Source organism: Ursus maritimus, unplaced genomic scaffold (genome assembly GCF_017311325.1).
Source record: "Ursus maritimus isolate PB19 unplaced genomic scaffold, ASM1731132v1 scaffold_22, whole genome shotgun sequence".
Lineage (NCBI taxonomy): Eukaryota > Metazoa > Chordata > Mammalia > Carnivora > Ursidae > Ursus > Ursus maritimus.
In genome coordinates this window covers 34,021,548-34,036,833 of record NW_024424675.1, presented here as the reverse complement: position 1 = coordinate 34,036,833, position 15,286 = coordinate 34,021,548, and the positions used below count along the sequence as shown (strand labels likewise).

The following is a 15,286-nucleotide window of genomic DNA, read 5'->3' as shown; positions in this document are numbered from 1 at the left end:
AGCCACCACCTGGAACACAGCCACACTTGTCTGTTTATCTGTTGCCTGTACTTGCTTTCCCACTCCAACAGCAAAGTGGAGTAGCTGTCAGAGAGACCGTATGGCCGGGTATTTACTATGTGGACCTTTGTGGAAAGTTTGCGGAGGACCTCTGCGGGGGCTGAATTGATGTTAGCTATTACTGACCTTCAGCTTCCCTGAGCACCAGTTTATTCACCGGGAAAATATGACTTAACAAAAGTCATCTTCGAAGTTTCGGGGATCTAATGAGACTGTTTGCAGATTGCAAGCTGCACTATAAATGGTCATTATTTAATCCTTTCTGGGTAGAATCAACCCCATGTAGTCTCTGCGGCGCATCTGTAAAATGGGCAACAAAAGACATGCTTCTCAGGACTGTCGTAAGGATCTGTGAGACAAAATGGTGAAACCATAAACTTTAGGATCAAACCAGCACAGTGTGGCGTCTTGCTCTGCGAGCCACTAGCTGTAGGATGTCTGGCCTCAGTTTTCTTATCCGAAACAAAGGGATCAGCATAACACCTACATCAGGGGTGCTGTGAGTATACTGGGAGAGAGCAGGAGTGAGGCCTTGGCTCGGTGCCCAGCCTTGCTCTGATCCGCAGGTGCGGTGACAAATGCCACCTCCCACGGGACTCCACTGACAGTACGACAGAGCGGTAGCCCTCTGCCTGTGCTCAGCGCCCACGGTCAGCCCCGGGTGCCGGTATAATTAGCTCCATCTCGGTGGTGCGCAGCCACGGCTGCTCACAGCCTCTGACACGACTGTCACCTCCCACTCAGTTATCCCCACTGTTGAGTGTGCATTACACGCCCGCTGGGCATGGGACTGAGTGCCACCAGAGGACAGCTCAGCCCTCAAAATCTCCGAGTTGTCACAAGGATCCAAGGCCTTTGCCTTCACTCCCGGGCTGTGCCAAAAGAAAAGTTGGAGGGAGAAAAGGCTGCCTCTTGGATCGGCTGCGAAATCCCGCTCCCTCTGACCCCCACAGCCCGCGGGGTGGGTGGTGAGGGTGGGAGGGAAGGAAGCCTGTTTCTTTAAGAGGCCTCCGCCAGTGGGGCGGGGACAGCCGGCGCTTCCCCCGGCAGTTGGGCCCTCCCCCTCTCGAGTGACGGGCAGACAACCGAATTGAAGAAAGAGAGTTCAGCGTGACGGCAAAGCGGAGCAATAGGAGCCCGGGTCGGCCTGCGGGGGCGGGGTCCCGGGAAGGCGGGGCGGGCGGAGGCTGGAGGAGCCGCGGAGGCGAGACCCGGGCGCGGGAGCTGGGCCTAGGTCAGCGCCCTGGTGAGTGAGGGGCGCGCCGGGCGCTGGGGCGTGGCGGGCCGCGGAGAGGGGCCTGGCCGGAGGGATGCGGGGAGGAGAGGCCGGGCCGGGAAGGGGGCCGGAGGCTGCGGCCTGCATCTGCTCCGGGGGTTGAGGGGCTGGAGGGCGGGCCCCAGCTGCACCTCGCGGGTTCGGCAGGGGGTCGCGGCCCTGCTGGGTCCGCCGGGCGGGAGGCGCGCGGGTCCCCGATCGCGGGGGGGCGTCGGGTGGGGAAGAGGGCGGGCCGGGCGTGGAGGAGCAGAGGGAGGAGGAGGGTGGGAGGATGGAGGCTGCGGGCGCGACCAGCAGATGGGGGAGGGACGGGGTGGGAGAGCGCTCGATGGGAGCCCGGAGAGTGTTTGCGGCTGGGTGGCCCTCGGCCGCGGCCGGGGAGTCTCTCTTGACATCGCCGCCGCCGACGCACACGCTGCCCATCACCCAGCCCCGTCGAGTTGGCCGGCTCTGTGGCCCCCAGTCCATCTACTGCTCATCTCCGCCGCTCCTCTTCCGTTCAGGCGTCTGTCGCCTCCTACCTGGGCATTGTCCTACCTGATGTTGCCCCCCACGCGCTCGGGCCGCTCTGCTGTGGGCCTCGCACGGTGCGTGGTCAGTGGGATGTTTGAAAATGCACATCAGATCCCGACACTTAACTGCTTAAAACTGGCCAGCTGCCTGCCTCTTGCAGGGTCAGCCCCAGATCCTCTCCCAAGCCCTGGAGATCTGGAACCTCCAACCTCTCCCTCCTGCTCAATAGTCTTCACACTCTCCTTTTCCTGTTCCTTCTACAAACCAAGTCCTGGCTCCCCTCGAGGTCTTTACACTTAGCCTTCTTCTGCCTGGCCCGCTCTTCCCCACCTGNNNNAGTCCAGTAAACTCATCTTGGTCCTTCAAATCTGCACTGAAGTATCACTTCCTTGGGAGGCATCCCTGAGCCCTGACTCCTCCTCCTGGCGAATTCCCCACTTTTGTCACCCTGTGTACTTCACCACACTTGAACTACTGCAGTTTTTTTTTTGTTATTTGTGAAAGTGTTATTTGTGAAAGTGTTAAAATGTCTGTCCATCCCACCAGATAATAAGGTCGAGAAGATAGTGTCTGGTTTTGCTCTTGTATCTCCAGCATCTTACACAGGTCTAGGCACTGGTATTTATGTAAATATATTTAATAAATAATATATTTATATAATATATAATATAATATATATTTATATATAATTATATAATATAATTATATTATAATAAATGTAATATATAATATAATAAATAATATATTAAATATATTTAATATTTATTAAATAAGGGGATGGAGAACTTGGCTTTGACAGGAGGAAGGGGATGTGAATCGTGGTCCCTGATAGCCTGCGGGTGAGGGAAGGAAACCAACATTGGAATACTTTCTGTGTGCCAAGCTCTATGTAGAGCAATACCCAGGGTCCAATAGAAATAGAACGCACTACGCATGTAGTTGAAATTTTTTAGTAGCCGTGTTAAAAATGTAAAAAGAAACAGGTGAAATTAATTTTTGGGACACATTTTACTTAGCCTGTTATATTCCAAAGTAATATTATTTTGACATGTGATCAATATAAAAACACTGTTAACGAGATAGTTCTCGGTTTTGCGGAGGCACTAAGTCTTTGAAGTCTGGTGTGTGTTTTCTACCTATAGCCAGTCCGTTTCAGTGTGTGGTAACCACATGCCCCGTGCTCAGTGGCTACACAGGACACGGGTCAGGGGCTATCATATTGGGCTCTGCAGTTCTAGAAGCTTTGTATACCTGTGGCGTTTAATCCCCTGTAGAGTTTCTTGAGGTATTGTTACCTGCATTTTACTAATAAAAATAAGGAAGCTCCTAAAAGTTCCATTGCCTGCTGGTGATCATCCTAGAGTTTGCGAGTGGAGGAGGGACCAAGAGGACCAGGACCCCATGTGTTAATCTGGAGTCTGGTCTCTCTATACCCTGTGCTGCCTCTAGGAGGTGCCAAGGAAGTTTGGGGGTGCAGGAGGTGGGGACTAAACTTGAGAACAGTGGCACCTGTGGCTATATTGCGTATTCTGTCTGGTTTCAGAGTAATGTGTCTGGACGCATCAGTACCACCTGTCTAGGTGGCTCAGGAACAAGTATATTTGATGCATTTGGAGGAAAACCCTGCAAAGCAAGTCCTTCTTTGACCCAGTCCCTGTACCTCTCAGCACACTCTACACCCTGGTCCCAGGATCTGGGGAGAAAAGTATACACGGCCTGCAGCATCGCAGCAGTGCTGGGAGCGCCACGCTCGAGTTAACACTCTGGCTGCTCAGTTCCACAGTTGCTCACCGAGGGAGGTTCCCCTTACGGTGAGGCCAGCACTGTTCTAGGCTATTCAGGGTGACTGGGGAGTGTAGGTCACAGCCTTCATTTTCAGGATGCTCACCGTGGAAAGACAAGACCAGATCACAGGGTGATTAGATGATAACCACATGGTGTGATGGAGAACCAGAAGCAGGGGTCTGCGGGAGCCTGGAAAGTTGCTGTCGAGGCCAAGCTGTGAAACGTGTGTGAAAGTGTTGAATTTGAGTTCCTTTAGGTGGGGTGGATGCTTTGCAGTTTGCCTCAGTGTCTGCATAGACACTACTTGGCTTGTTTACTTATCTGCCCGGCTGCTTAAGGCATTTGAGTTTGTCACCCCGCTAGGCACGCTGGTTTAATGTGAGTCACCAGGAAAGATGTGTTGAGCACGCCTGTTACGTAGCAGGCCTTGTATTGGCCATGGCTCTGAAACGGACTAAAAAGTCTCCGAGGTGCTTTTCTAGAAGAAAGTAATAATTGTAATAGTGGTAATAATAATAATAATAATAATAATAATAGAACACCCCCACCAGCAGTGCTTTGCCTTTTATATTGATTTGCCTCCTCAGTTGCCTTCACATATGATCTCGTTTTGTCATCAGTATCCTGCAGCCCGGAGGGTAGGAGTTTTTTATGCTGGGAAATGTGGTTACCGTGTTTTTGCAACTTCTTCAAGTTCACACAGCTGGAATTCTGCTTCCTCTGTGTCAGATTATCCCACTTAATATTCATAACCACTTTAGAGAGTAGGGTTGCGTCGAATCCCCATTTTAGATTCGGAAATTGTTAGAGCTGGGATCCGAATCCAGGTCTGGCCCCCTCCAGAACACAAGCTCCTAACCATTAAGTGACCCTGGCTCGCCAGAAGGTCAAGGTGGGAAGAGACCTCAAAAACATCTAGTCTGAACCCCTCACGTCGATCAGGACAAGGGGGCCAGAGAGGCTTGTGGTCGTGGTGAATCTGGGCAGCCGGGTCCTCTGTGCTGCAGAGAGGAAACTAACCAAGACCTTCTTTTGTCCCCAACTGGTGGTGTGGCCTTGCCAGCTTCTCTGGACCTCAGTTCTCTTATTTATAAAATGAGAGGGCTTGGCCTGATTTTACAACGAGAACAATGCTGTGTTGTTATGGTCGGTATTGAAAGAGTTGGGCGCACAGCCCGGGACTTGAGCCATAACCCAGGACTCTTCTGGGCTCACCACACCCCCTCCCTACACGAGCTCTGCCACCCTGTTGCAACCACAGTGGTCTGTTGAAGGGGAACAGTTTCTTAAAGTTCATCAGTATTTTCCATGTCAGTGTCTGTTTCACTTCCAAAAACTGAGGCAAGTAGTCTGTAAGCACTGAGCCCTTCTCAATCTGTCGATTATTATAGTTAGGGATCTGTAAAGTTCTAGGCAATGGACAGCTCTCTGTAGTGTTTTTATTCTTGTTGAAAGGCAGTTAGGTCTCAGGACATCCTGGAGGGTATTTTTATTTTATTTATTTATTTATGTATTTATGTGTTTATTTATTTATTTATAGAGAGGGAGTTGGAGGAGGGGCAGAGGGAGAGAGAATCTTAAGCAGACTCCATGCCCAGCGCAGAGCCCAGTGCGAGGCTCTATCTCACAACCCTGAGATCATGACCGGAGCTGACATCAAGAGCCACCCAGGCACCCCATGGAGGGTATTTTTAGTGTGGAATGCTACAGGCGCCGCAGCGTGCCAGGCATTGTGCTGCGAACTTTGGGGAAGAGTGGGCGGGGGGAGGAGACACAGGCTGGATGCGTCCCTGCTCTCAGATGGCTGACAGTCCTGTTGGCTGTGGCTCTCCGCCCTGACCACTATTAGGATCACTTGGGTGGGGAGGGGGTACAGTGGCCTGGGGTGGGCATCGATGGTGTACAACCAGAGTTGAGAACCGCTGGTCCAGAGTCTGCTTCTCAGACTTGAACGTGCATGGGAACCCCCCGGGGGTCTTGTGAGAAGGCAGATGCCGATGGAGGGGGGTGACCCTCCATGACTGCTGTTGACACTGCTGGTGTGCAGCTCACGCTTCAGTAGCAAGAGAAGAGGCCGCACAGAGAGACTTGTAAGTCAGTGGCACTATGAGGGTTTGTATAAAAGACTGGGGGCGCAGAGGAGGGTGCAGCTAATTCTGTCTAAGGCAAGAAGCCGAGGAAAGCCATACCCATGAGTGACTGTGTGAGCTAGGCCTTGAAGGATGAGTAGAAGTTTGCCAGTTGGCTCAGGTGGAAGGCGTAAAGGCTCAGGCGCGCAGACTCAGAAGAGCATGATGTTTAAGGGAACAGGATGGTCTGGTGCGATGTGCTGACATCTACCCGGGAGGGTCCGGGAGCAGTGCCACCCTGAAGAACCACTGAGTGGAACTGGGGTCAGCCTCGTGCTCTGCTGGGGAGTTTAAACTCTGTTCTGTACGTAGAGGAACCCCGCAGACGGTTTCTGTGCAGGGTAAGAGGGGACCTAGGTGATCCTTAGGGTAGATGTTCAGGGGAAGAAGCCCTGAACAGTTAACCCGGTTCCCATACCTTCCTCACTGCGCTCTGGCGCCAGGTTAGCGGCTTTTAGTGGAGTCTGGTGTTCAGCACATTTCTACAAAAAGAAACGTCAGCCGCCGTGGGCATGACGGTCCCTCTCAGCGTTTCGAGCAGTACCTGGCAGAGGCGGAATCTGCCAACCCGGTGCCCCTCCTCTAGACCTGAGAGCTCATCTCGTTCAGCGGGCCGAGCTCAGGGAAGTTGAGTCACTCCCCAGATGAGAAGATTTCAGAGGGAGAAGCCTCTAGTGAGATTGTGGTTTCGCTTAGAAAGAGGGTGTGACCTCTGGTTCCCTTCCTGGTATGGTGGACTCCGTTGCAGGAAACATAAACCAGACTCACCCACACCACCACCACCCCCCCACCCTGAATCAAAAGCAGAAGAGAACAAAAAAGCGCAAGTCAATCCTTAGCCTTAAAAGAGCAGGGAGGAGGGGGGTGGGAGGACGGGGAGCTGGAAACCGGGCATCTTCATTCTGAACCCCTTGCTAGTGGGAAGGGATCCTCTTTCACTTCCTTTCTTCGGATGGGCTGTGTCACCCCGCCGTCAGAATCCAGCTCTTCGGAGCAGTCCCTGCATGGGTGATGCCTGATAAAAGCTCCACGGGGCCTTTTGTAATGGTGTTGATTTTATAAGCACACCTTCCAGAGGCCACTTAGTGAACGCTCCATTGGAGACACCGATGTTACTATTTCTCTCGTTTCCCCAGCTTTGCCTTTGAAAACGTGCGCTTTCATTCTCCTGCCTTACAGAATTACCTTCCTCAGATCGAATGTGTGCCTCTGTCCTGTCTGTGGCATGTTGAGTTTGTCCAGCCGGCTTGATGTCTGCAACGCTTGCTTTAAAGGGGCTGGGAGGTGAGGGGTGGCAAGCGGCTTCATCTGGAAGAGGGGTATCACTCCTTTGCCCCCGGGACCTGGATGTAAACCACAGCGCCCATATCCCGGCTGTCTGCCGTTGAACCCAACAGCACCGCTGAGCGGCCGAGCAAGAGGCTATTTATAACCCTGAGAGTTTTGCAATGTTATTGAATTGCTTCGACCTAATTTCCACTTCCTTTCTAAAATGAAAATGAAGAGTAAGCAAGCAAGTACTGAAGGAGTTCCCCACAAGGAGACCCTTCATCCAGGAACGTGCTGGGGAGAACCGGACTGCTCCTACTCGCCCGTCTCCTGACGCCTCCACAGCGAGAAAAACGGAGGGACACTCGCTCCTTTCTTTGCAGTAGAGTCAGGGGCACTAAACCTGGTTTTCCAGGGAGACACCTTCTGATGTCAGAGATGACAGCCAGACTGTCAACAGTGGAAATACTGTGTAGTTGGAAGGTGGTGGGGCGTGGAGGGAACACCAAACAACCAGAACAGTTCACGCCAGTCCCTTTCCGTTCAGAGGCAGCCCTAGTTCCTAGGAGTTGAGGAAGTCAGAGGGGATAGATTTACGTAGACACTGGTGCTTACTGAGCCCTACCTGCGTGCCAGGTGCTGTGCTAGGTTAGTGGGCTACAGGGTGTGCCTTCCTTGGAGGAGGAACTAGTGAGGAAGAGGGATGCATAGTACTTAACTGTCATAGTAGTAGGTATGATAATAGTAATACCCGTAACGGAGTAGGACAAGAGCCCTCATAGAGGTCTGAGCAGAATGCGGTGAGGACACAGTGGCCCCATCCTGTTTCACTTTGCTAGGGAAAGGTGGGGACAGCTCAGAATGGTAGAGAGGAAGTGATACCTGAACTGGGCTTTGACGTTTGAGTAGGAGCTCTTTTGACGTCCAGGGAAGGAAGAGGACAAGCAGAGGGACAGAAGAAATGAAAGAATGTGGCCTGCCTCACAGAAACAGCAGGCAGTCTGGGAAGATCTGGCCAGATGGAGAAGAACTGCTGGCACGTGAGGAAGTGTGACTCTTCTCTAGACAGTGGGGAACCACTCCCTGTGGGACCGCTGAGCTCTTGCTCTGCAGGTCTCTTCCCTTCAGGGTGCTTTTGCTCCAGGTACGGCAAACCAGAATCCTCCAGGCACCTGCTGCGGGCCACAGACAGCTCTACCTGCTGCTCACATGGCTTTCAAACGACACCAGACTACCCGGAATCTAATAATTATTATTCGCTGTGTGACACTGAGCATGGTCCTTAATGTCTCTGTGCTTTGCATTGTCTTATCTGTTAAATGGGCATAAAAATATACCACACAGGGTTGCTGTGTGGATTAAATGAATCGATACATGTTTTAAAGTCCTTAGAAAAGGACCTTAGCACCACGTACTAGTTAGCTAATGTCATCAGCATCAAAGAAGTATTATGTAGAGGGAAAAGAACTTTGAAGTCACACAACTCAGGCTTGAGATCCAGTTCTGATCTGATTTCTTTCTTTTCTTTGGAGGGAGAGGAGGCGTGGGAAGGACCCTGTGGAAGACGAGTTTCTTAACCCATCTGAACTTCAGTCGTCTCATCTGTAAAGTGGCGATGATTTTCAGGGTTCCTTGAGCATCAGCTGTAATAATGCTATGGCAGGGAGTGTGATCAGGGGCGCCTGGGTGGCCCAGTGGGCTGAGCGACCAACTCTTGATTTCAGCTCAGGTCGTGATCTCAGGGTCATGGAAATGAGCCCCCCATGGGGCTCCGTGCTCAGCAGAGTCTGCTTATCCCTCTCCCTCTGCTCCTCCACCCACCCCCCTTGTAAAATACATACATACATACATACATACATACATACATAAAATCTTTGAAAAAAAGGAGTGATCAACTATAAGGAGGCTGTCTACCCATTACTATTATATACCACATGATTACTATAAGGCACTTACATAACTGATCTGTTTTGAACACACCAGACTTCTCTAAGTGGGTTGCACTCTTCATTAATGGAGCTGGTGTTAAGTAAGGGCCTGCTCACTGCCATTATCCTGTGCCTGTTACACCGCTGTCTGTGCGGAACCCCATATCAGAGTTCCTTCAAAGCTTAGTGTCAGGCCTTCTCGTTGCAGTGAACAGAAAAAGCAGCTAACGCCATCTAAAGGAGGTTGTTTTTGGCAGGATCCAGGGGAATTTCAGGCACCCCAAGTGCAGGAGTCGGAGCCATGGAATCTGGGAAGTCATCAGGCTTTCTCATCTCTTTTTGGGACTTTGTGGTTTCTGGTTTCTGGCCTCCACTTATCTACACGTTTCTGGATTCTTCCTGCAGAACAGCTTCCTCTGAAAGGCTCTTGGTTTTTGCTTCTCGGTATCTTTGGCGTGCCAGCGGCTTTGGCTTGCCGCGGTACCTGCTCTGAGACTATGACCTTTCTGCTCCAGGGCCCCTTGTCATCCAACTTCCTTGTTCGTGTCTTTAAATTTAGGAGAAAGAATTGGATTCATCCAGCCGAGGTTGAGTGTTCACCTCGGTCCCACCAGCTGGGGCAGGGGTGGGGAGAGTGTCATTCAGTACAGACGGACAGCCTGCCCTATGACAGAAAGGGCAGAGTCACTGAGAATGGGGGCTCGTAGTATCTCTTGAATAGTCTTGGCGGTTGCAAATCTCCACGCTTTAAAATGGATATGAATTTTTGGAACAGCCAAGAATCCCTCAAGGCGAAGTTGAGTAAAGAAACAGTCCACCGAGGAAATGCCAGGCGGGGTCAGAGTAAAGTGAAATGGCTAAAGAATGAGCTTGAGTTTCTTTGTCTCCAAAGACGTATCCAGAAAGGAGTTCTAACAAATACGATCGTTTCTTAGCAACACTGTTGAAATAAGGGCATAGTTTCTTTGAAATGGGCAATCTTCATTTGGATTTGCAAGTTCTACTTTAGAATCGTGGACTTTTAGACTTAGGAGGCACTCTACACGTGCTTTAGTTCAACACTCCCATCCCACAGTAGAGACTTGGGTGAAAGGGACACGTCCACTTCGCCCGGACACCTAGGGATGAGACTGTGACTGGGTCCTGAGTCCGTTGGGTCCAAATCCAGTCACTTCTTCAGCAGGACAGTTATCCCATCTCTTGCACCTGCACCACCTACTTTTTTCAAGGAAAGAACCAAGTGACAAGTGGTCTAAGAAGCCATCCTGTGCGCCTCCGTGTGTACAAAGTACAAAAACAGGCAACACTCATGTATGGCGAGTGAAGTCAGAAAGGAGTTGCCTCTTGGAGGGCTGGAAGGTGGGGGATTGACTGGAAGGAGGTAGGAGGGAATTTTCTAGGGTGATGAAAATGTTCCAAGTCTTGTGTCGGGTGGTGGTTACAGAGAGATGTGTGCATTTCTATTCTAGATATACACACGTACATGAGCTCTGTGCGTTTCGTATGTAAATTATATCTCAGTTTTAAAAAATGATCTCACAACTGTACAGTCATACCTCCTAATTATGGCACATTTACCGGTAAGGATAAGGATGCCTGCCCTAGGCATCCAGAGAGTCACGGTCCCACCCCTGCTTTGCTATGTCTCCTTTCAACCAGGAGGTATTCTAACGGGAGCAGTTCATTGGGTGTCTAGGCGCACGAACATCCCATGCAGGAAATGCTGCTTGGAGCTGCAGATGTCGCGGAAGCTTTAGGGACCATCAGACCAGCACCCCACAGCCCCTTTAGGCTTGATTTAGTTGCAACGAACAGAAATTCAGGCTGGCTCGGGGGGGAGGGGAAGAGCACCGGCCAAAGTCAGCCCCAAGTTCTGTCCCCTTTCCTATTAGCTGGTTGAACTGGGGCCCTTTAACCGACCTCCAGCTGTGTCATCTCAGAGGTAATAGTCTGATTCCGCCTACTTCATGAGGCTGCTGGGAGGGCTCAGCAGAATCAGGGAAAGCACTTGGAACACCATCTGTGCATTGTCACGTGCTGGAAATGCTGGCAGTGTTGACACTGGCCTTCTGGGGCAGCCCACCCTGATCAGGAAATGGTCACGGAAGCTTCCCTCTCACTGAGACTCACGGTGTGTAGGGGAAGGGACTTTTACCCCTTTCACCAGACGGGTCTATGCCCACAGGGCTGTGAGAACTGACCTCTGCGTCTGGGCCTAAAAGTTGATAGCACACACGAATAACAGCTTAGCAACCGCTCTGCTGAGAGCTCGGGTGAGCCAGGCGATCTCCATCAACGAAGCATGAATTGCGGCTGAGCCTGGATGCCGGAGAAAGGTCTTTTTCATTAAGAGAGAGGCCTCTCCTGAACCTGTAGGCAAGGAATGTAAATATACATGGAAATAATCCATCAGTCGAGTGACTTGCCTTCATCAGACCTTGGAGAGAGGACGCTTTAGCTGCTGCTTAGAATACCACTAAGCTAGCGGAGTTGCCTAGGAGACCGGTCACGTGGGCCCATCTTCCAGACCTGTTCAAAATGATTTATTTTCCTTTATTTTGGAGACAAATGGGGGAGGGGTCAGAGATGCTTCCGAAGCCTCGTCCTCCTCTAAAGGGGCCTTTGTGTGAGGCCATCTTTACCTCCTTACACTTGAGATCCAGCAGCCCTTGCCCTTGGCAGTAGGGACTAAAATAGCATTTCCTGTCCCAGTTCTCTTCCCCATCTTCTGAACTCTGCGTCATCCCACACAGAGGAGGCTCCACATTGTGTCCTTTGAGGGGGAAGGAGTGGCAGCAGTAACTAAGGAGGAGGCGAGAGAGCATGTGGCCAGGCCTTGCTGACACTGGGATCTTCCTAGGATGGCTGTGGAACAGAAGTGGGCTGGCTCCGTCAGCCAACCACTCAACCAAGAAAAGGCTCTGCCTATTCTTATCTGTCTCAGAGCATATGCTTCTCCCTCCCAAGGTCCCAAGACAGGAATCTGCAGTAAATTCATTCTTCTACCACACAGTTCTCCTGACCCTTAGACCGAAGTGTCAACGTTGGCAGACCTTGCTACTGGCTGAACTGCAGTTGATGGATAGGTCTGTCCCATTTCTACTTGCTGATTTAATCTAAAAGAGACAAAAAGCCCAAGGAGAGGGTCTGGTGTGATGTAGAAAAATTCCAACCAAGTAGTCCCATATGTTACTTTGGACACTATCTGTCTTCTGATTCTCAAAAATATCTAACGAGTGAAAAATGAAGGCAAACTCTCTCTTTCCTTCTCTTGGATTCTTTCTCTCTAGGCGGCTGTGTCTGTGTGTGTTTCTTGGAGAAGTAGGGCCCATTGGGAACAATGCCACCGCCATCAGACATTGTCAAAGTAGCCATTGAGTGGCCAGGTGCTAATGCTCAGCTCCTCGAAATTGACCAGGTGAGCTCCTTAGAGGAGAAGCAGAAGCAGTGACACAGGGCGGGGGCAGGGGGGCGGGGGATCGGGAAAGTGCACAGCAGGGGGTGTCTTCAGGGATGGGGACCTTTGGCATTAGGAGTAAGAGCCAGCCATAGGAAGGTCAAGGCCTGTCCCACCCATGGAAGTTCGGTCCCCCGGCTTGGGAGAGTGGCCTCCTCTGCAACAGAAGCTGTCAGGGAGGCAGTCCCCGCGCAGGCCCCGGGTTGATCCTTCTTGGTTCTTGGCAGCCCGTCATCGGAAGCTTGCCATGAGTAGCATGTGGTTGCTGGTGAAGGATCTCTCTCTCTCTCTGTCTTTCAGAAACGGCCTCTGGCATCCATCATCAAGGAAGTTTGTGATGGGTGAGTGGAAAGCCCTCGTTCCGGACGATGGTAGGCTAACCACTACAGGAACCCTGCCCCACCTTGAGAGGAATCTCGTTAGTTGGGTCCAGGAATGGAGCTTCTGTGGATCATTGTCTTACAAAGGAAGTAGAGCTGAGGAGGATGTCCCTAAGACCTCGTAGAAATCCTTCTTTTTCCTGTAAGCCCAGGAATGCCCCGCCTGAGGCCCCAGTGGGGTGGGAGGTCCACGCAGAGTTGTATGGACCACCTTCTGCCACGCCAGCCGGTACCCAGGGCTGAGCGGGTGATTCGGTCAGCATCTCAGCCTGAAGCTTTGGGTCCCGCATCCTCCAGACAGGCCGCCCAACCCCTGAGGCGACTCTGGCAGAAATGATGAATACACCTGCAGCTTCTAGGCGGGCCCGGCGGAAGGGCTGGACGGCTGTACTCTGTGTTTCTCACACAGGTGGTCGTTGCCGAACCCAGAGTATTACACCCTCCGTTACGCAGACGGCCCGCAGCTCTACATCACCGAGCAGGTGAGTGCGGGAGCGCAGGTCAGCACGGGGGCTGCACGGCCAGGCCCGAGGAGGCGGTGCAGCCGGCCTTGCTGACATGCGGGCAGCTTCTGTTTACGGGGGAAGGGCCGCCTCCGGGGTAGATTGGGGCACCCCAGCCCTGCCTCCTCTAGTGGCTGGAAAACCGTGGCTTCTACCTCCGGAGGGCCCGGGGCACATGCAGGGTGTCTGAGAAGTTCTCGGGCAGGAAGCACGCAGAAGGAGGCCTGACCGAAGAGGCTCGGTCACAGCTACCGTAAAAGACAGCACAGTCTCGTTGACTCAGCTGGCTTGCACAATTTTAATATTGTATCTTAGTTGCTCTTTTTTCTCTTTGTTACCCAGACGCGCAGTGACATTAAGAATGGGACCATCTTACAGCTGGCTATCTCCCCGGTAGGTATCCGGCTCTCCTCAGGAGTGTTTTTAACACATATAGGACCACCACGGGCCAGACTCTCTTCTAGGAACCAGGACTGCAGAGCTTAGAAAGTCCATTTTTGAGGGGCGCCTGGCTGGCTCCGTCAGTGGAGCATCCGACTCTTGATCTCGGGGTTCTGAGTTCGAGCCCCACGTTGGATGTACAAATTACTTAAAAAAAAAAAGTCAATCTTTGCTCTCACAACCTTGTTAGAATTAAACAAAGGCCTCTCTCAAGGATCTTGACAGAAAGTTGGTTGGGAGCTGTGGGGATTCCGAAAAGGGGCTGCCTGGCTCAGCCTGAGGATTCCCAGAAAACCTTTCCAGAGAAGGGGCCGTTTAGCGCACATGTTGAAGGATAAGCAAGAATTAGCGGGAGAAAGAAGAAAATGAAAAGTGTCCCAAGCAGAGAGATGTGCTTTGTTTGGGGGAGGCGGGGTCTGTAGGAACCAGTGGGGAGCCAGACCTGGAAGGGTCCTAGATGGCCTGCTCATGGGTTTAGACTTGATTCAGAAGGGAATGTGGGGACATTGAAAGATTTTAAGCAGGAAGGTACATTATGTTTAGATTTATATTTTAGGAAGATCACTGTAGTGACAGTGTGGAAGATGGGCTAAAAAAAGAAGATGGGTGGTAGGAGGAATCTTTAAGAAGCTAATGAGGAATGTTAACAGCCCATGAAGTGAAGGCAAGTGACAGTGGAGATGAGAGGACAGGCATGAGAGGTATTTAGAGGTAAACCTGGGGAGATGATGATATACTGGATGTGGAAGGAAAGGGAAGACACTGAGGCGACTCCCAGATTCCTGCCAGAGGTCCTGAAAGATAACTAAGGAAGGGACCAGAAGGGCAGAGAGAAAACCAGGAGACCCAAGGGGAGAGGGGGCAGGGAGTGTGAGGTTAGAGGAAGGCGTGGTCTGCAGCGAGCAGAGATCAAGTCGACAGAGAGCAGAAAAGCTGTTCACTGATCCGGGAAGTCCATGGTCCCTGGTGACCTCTGTGAAGACAGCCCTGGTAGGGTGATGAGTGACAGCCAGGCTACAGCGGTGGCAAAGTGGGGTCCCCGACTTCACCGCATTATCAGGAAGCTTGGTTATAAAAGGAAGTAGACAGCAGAAGGCAGGAACTCGGGGATGTGGAGCCAAAAAGATAATGCTTTTTAAAAAGGGGTAAAACATTCCTGGGTTACAAAAATCAAAAAGTTTGACAAAGATACAGTGGAAGGTCTCCCTCCCACTCCCATCCCTCATCTACCCAGTTCCCCGCCTCCTCTGACCCTCCATAGCTGCTGACTTCTGTGGCAATTTATGTGTCTTTGAAAATAAGTTGAGATGGAAGAGAGGAAGGTTGATGGTGCAGGAAAGGGGGTAATTAATGGAACAGGACCTCACTGGGTCAGACGGGGGAACCCAAAGCCCGGGTGGAGGGATTTCTGACGGCTCGGTCCCCGAGGAGGAGGATCCGTATGGGGGGTCACTTAGCTGTAGAAGGGCTGCCAGAAAATTAAGGGCACGGTGGCAGCTGTTTTCTTGGCGAGGCAAGAGACTGGACCATCTGAGCCGAAGGGTG

The 15,286-nt window shown here is 51.6% G+C and overlaps 1 protein-coding gene across 3 annotated transcripts in view; it reads left to right on the top strand.

Moving 5' to 3' along the window:
- The first annotated feature begins 1,217 nt into the window (after window positions 1–1,217).
- ELMO2 (engulfment and cell motility 2) overlaps window positions 1,218–15,286 on the top strand; it is a 38,132-nt gene continuing 24,063 nt past the window's right edge. The window contains exons 1-5 of one of the 3 annotated variants that reach the window (XM_040638416.1): window positions 1,226–1,306; window positions 12,251–12,378; window positions 12,718–12,758; window positions 13,207–13,279; window positions 13,643–13,693. In XM_040638416.1, the coding sequence (XP_040494350.1) occupies window positions 12,301–12,378; window positions 12,718–12,758; window positions 13,207–13,279; window positions 13,643–13,693 (243 nt within the window). In that variant the 5' untranslated portion in view covers window positions 1,226–1,306; window positions 12,251–12,300. Of the gene's footprint in view, window positions 1,307–11,934; window positions 12,047–12,250; window positions 12,379–12,717; window positions 12,759–13,206; window positions 13,280–13,642; window positions 13,694–15,286 lie in introns of those variants that run through there. The other 2 variants (XM_008698038.2, XM_040638417.1) reach the window with 2 other exon arrangements.